The sequence below is a fragment of the Loa loa genome, assembly GCF_000183805.2.
Source record: "Loa loa unplaced genomic scaffold supercont3.56, whole genome shotgun sequence".
Classification (NCBI taxonomy): domain Eukaryota; kingdom Metazoa; phylum Nematoda; class Chromadorea; order Rhabditida; family Onchocercidae; genus Loa; species Loa loa.
Genome location: NW_018108236.1, coordinates 124,322 through 127,536, shown reverse-complemented (window position 1 = coordinate 127,536; position 3,215 = coordinate 124,322). Strand labels below are relative to the sequence as shown.

Here is a 3,215-nt window from a genome sequence, read left to right as displayed (position 1 = left end):
AAGAACAAATCTTGCCGATATGATCATGAAATTCTTGCACCTTATTTGGCTTCGTTTTCATTAACTTACATATATAGTACACATACAGTATACAGTATCGTACTTTGCCGTTGTACCGCAAATGCCAAATAACGAAAGTTAACAAAAGTCTTTCGAATAATTACAAGGCAAATTTTGAACCACTTCAAATGACAAGAGCTGTTTAAATACTAACCACAGTTGGCGAATTTAGGCAAAGTACCAAATCCTTTGTACATCTCATCAAATGTATTTTTTTAAATGATTTTAACACATCCATTCGATTTCTTCAAGTGATGGAAATGAAAACATTCCATATTTCGGTTTCATTGAATGTCTCGTCGAACTAAGAAATAACTCTACTATATTTTCCATTTCTTTATCTTCGGTGCACCACTGACATGTAACATTGTTTCACACTGGAAAGTTATGTCAGGATATAGGGAATGTCAGAGAATCCAAATAATCTTGATTGCTGATATAACTGATGAAGGCTAAAATAAAACGGAAAACCTTTTCTGCAATAGCATTGAGAGCGTTACGAAACCTGGTCGACCGTTCTTATCACGAGGTGATAAATACGTGCCGCCAGTGATCGGTTTCAAATTAGGTGTTAGAAAAAACGCTCAATGGTCAACCACCTCCACCAGATACTGCCTTTAAAAAAAGCGGTGTCTTGCGAAGCTTTTTAAGCACATATTCCATTCAACTGATCAATTTGATCAAAGTCTACAAAGACTGGTAAGACAATTCTGTTCATCTGAAAAATAGTAATTACTAGAAAAGTTCCAGTTAACAATTTAATAGGAAAATATCGACAGCAAAACTTTGTGAAAAAGAAAAAAACTTCGAACTGATATAAATTCCACAATACGGTAATCAAGAGTTCAAACGCCAATAAAACCCAGTACTGAAAATATTACGAAAATGAAACATGTGTAAAGGCCTATGTAACACTACTGAAATAAGCATCGAAGAAATTACCGGGTGCAGGGTGAGGACAAGAACAAAATTTGTGGAATATATCTCCCTACGCTCTCCGCCTCTTCCTTTATCTGCCATTTTATATTCGAACTAGTTGTCGACTGAAATGCTGGCGGGACTGTAGTCAAATAAGGAGGGAGGTATCAGTTGCCGCAGAACTCTCAGAATTCGCGCCTATAATTTTTGTATCACTGCACGGTCCCCCAGTCAGTTTTTTGTTTTATTTCATTACTCTGCTGTTGTTAAGTTTGATTTGTTTATACAGAACGATTTGCAATTAATGCTTTGAAGTAGTGTGCAATGAGTGATAATTCAGTAACCACAACAATCCTTTAAGTTATTCTGGTTTACAGACATCATTAAATGAATCAATTTCTGCTTAAGGACTGAGCGAAACATTTTCATGTTGAATCAGTGACTGAAGTATTCGATACATAACTTATGGTAAGCAAACAAAATGTCCGTTGATTTGTCCGAGGCGGTAATGAGCACGTTGATTTGTCCGAGGCGGTAATGATGTAATGAGGCGGTAACGCCACAATCCCTTGCCAAATGAACATGGATGTTGGTTGCAACTCTGACCGTTGACTTCCATTGTCGCATCACTGAAACCGTTTCGAGCGAAATGTTGAATCGAAATTCCAAAAAAAGTGTGAATGGTTGTTTAGTGTTGCGCAACAAATTTTGTTTATTGATCTTTGACTTATGTGCAAGGAAGAGGTTTCGACAAGCATATTCTTGTTCTACGTCCAATGCTGCAACCACCACAGCTTTCGGTGCATGACCAGGCAGTCCAGTCGGAATAAAATGGTCGGACGGTGGGGATATTACTGGTTCTTCCTGTTACTGATACTGTTGATTGTGGCGTTTCAGGTGTCACTGTTACTGTTGATGGTGTTACTATGGTGATCACTGAAGCGGATGCAGCTGTTGTTGATGCTGGGAAACGTTGATTTTTGAAAATATCATGAAATGAAGTCATTTACAACAAAAATTTTATTAATGTCAGGAAGTTAATATTTCCCTCATCCTTCAGTTGGTATTCCCGGTGACGTTTTTGCCGCAATAGGTTGTCCAGTACAAATATCTGCAAGTAAAATCATCTTATAAACTTGTCTCCACCACTCCATTGCATTACGACTAATTGGGTAGAAGGTCATCTTTATTAATAAGAATATGAAGTAAATAAATGAAAGAATGGTAGAATTAAATGAGAATTCAACAAGGGGAAGAGGCGCGGTCATCAAACAAATAAACAAAGGGAAACGAATATATACATAGATGTGGAACGCAGCACCATCCTTGCGTCATCGACATTTGTGAAAAATACAGAAAAATCATTATTAGGGTCACCGCTAAAAATAATTTCCATAGCTTGCATTTTCAGTTTCCGACATCCAGTTTTATCTCCACCAGAAATTACGATGCATTGAATTCATTGAGTTTTTAAAATTGAACAGTTCGATGGGTATTTGGAGGTTGTTTTTATGGAAGACAAAATATTTATATTTTAAGTAAAATAATCTGCAGGATTGAAAGGATACTTCGCAAACTGAGGAGGGAGAAAAAAAGATAAAAACAGAAATGAAACTTACACATTTGGTTACTACTCACTGCTACAACATTTGGTGCAAGCACTGCGCGTATCATTGTCAATTAAAGCTTTTATGATTTCAATATATCCTTATGGAAAATGGTAAGATACAAATTGTAATTGTGTTTGTGTAACTTTAATCCATTTTTTCTAGATATATGCTTTTCTTAGGCGTTCAGATCTGAGAGGAAAATATCAATGCTTTACAGAAATCTTTGAAAATGCTGGAAAACACCGTTGATTACATTATTGTTTAAGAAGTAATTTGGCTCGACTAAACATCTGGAATATTGGGAGAATTGATGTTTGATAAAGAAAGAAAATGAACTCACTGATCACTTAATAAAATCAGTTTACTATTACTTTTAACTGTTAATATTCGGTAATGGATTGTGATTCACTAAACGACGTTATAAATGACAAATTTGGTGTTTTGACTGAAAATTCTAACGATTATCTATAATTTGCAACTGAACAGGATTTCTGCTTGTTGATGATGGTAAAGTATTCCATCCAGCTGATAGCAAAGTTGTTATTTGAATCCGAAGACCAGTATGATGATTGAGGTGGATGACCTGGATGAACGTACTTGCATTGTTGGAGCTGATATATTCCCGGG

General features: G+C 36.0%; 1 protein-coding gene across 1 annotated transcript; it reads right to left on the bottom strand.

Annotated features, from left to right (window-relative positions):
* Positions 1 to 1,441: 1,441 nt before the first annotated feature.
* Positions 1,442 to 1,984, bottom strand: LOAG_13052 (hypothetical protein; the record flags this gene model as incomplete). The annotated part of the gene is made up of 2 exons (XM_003148563.1): positions 1,442 to 1,607; positions 1,788 to 1,984. The coding sequence occupies 2 exons, from the start codon at positions 1,982 to 1,984 to the stop codon at positions 1,442 to 1,444; spliced, it is 363 nt and encodes a 120-aa protein (XP_003148611.1).
* Positions 1,985 to 3,215: the final 1,231 nt, after the last annotated feature.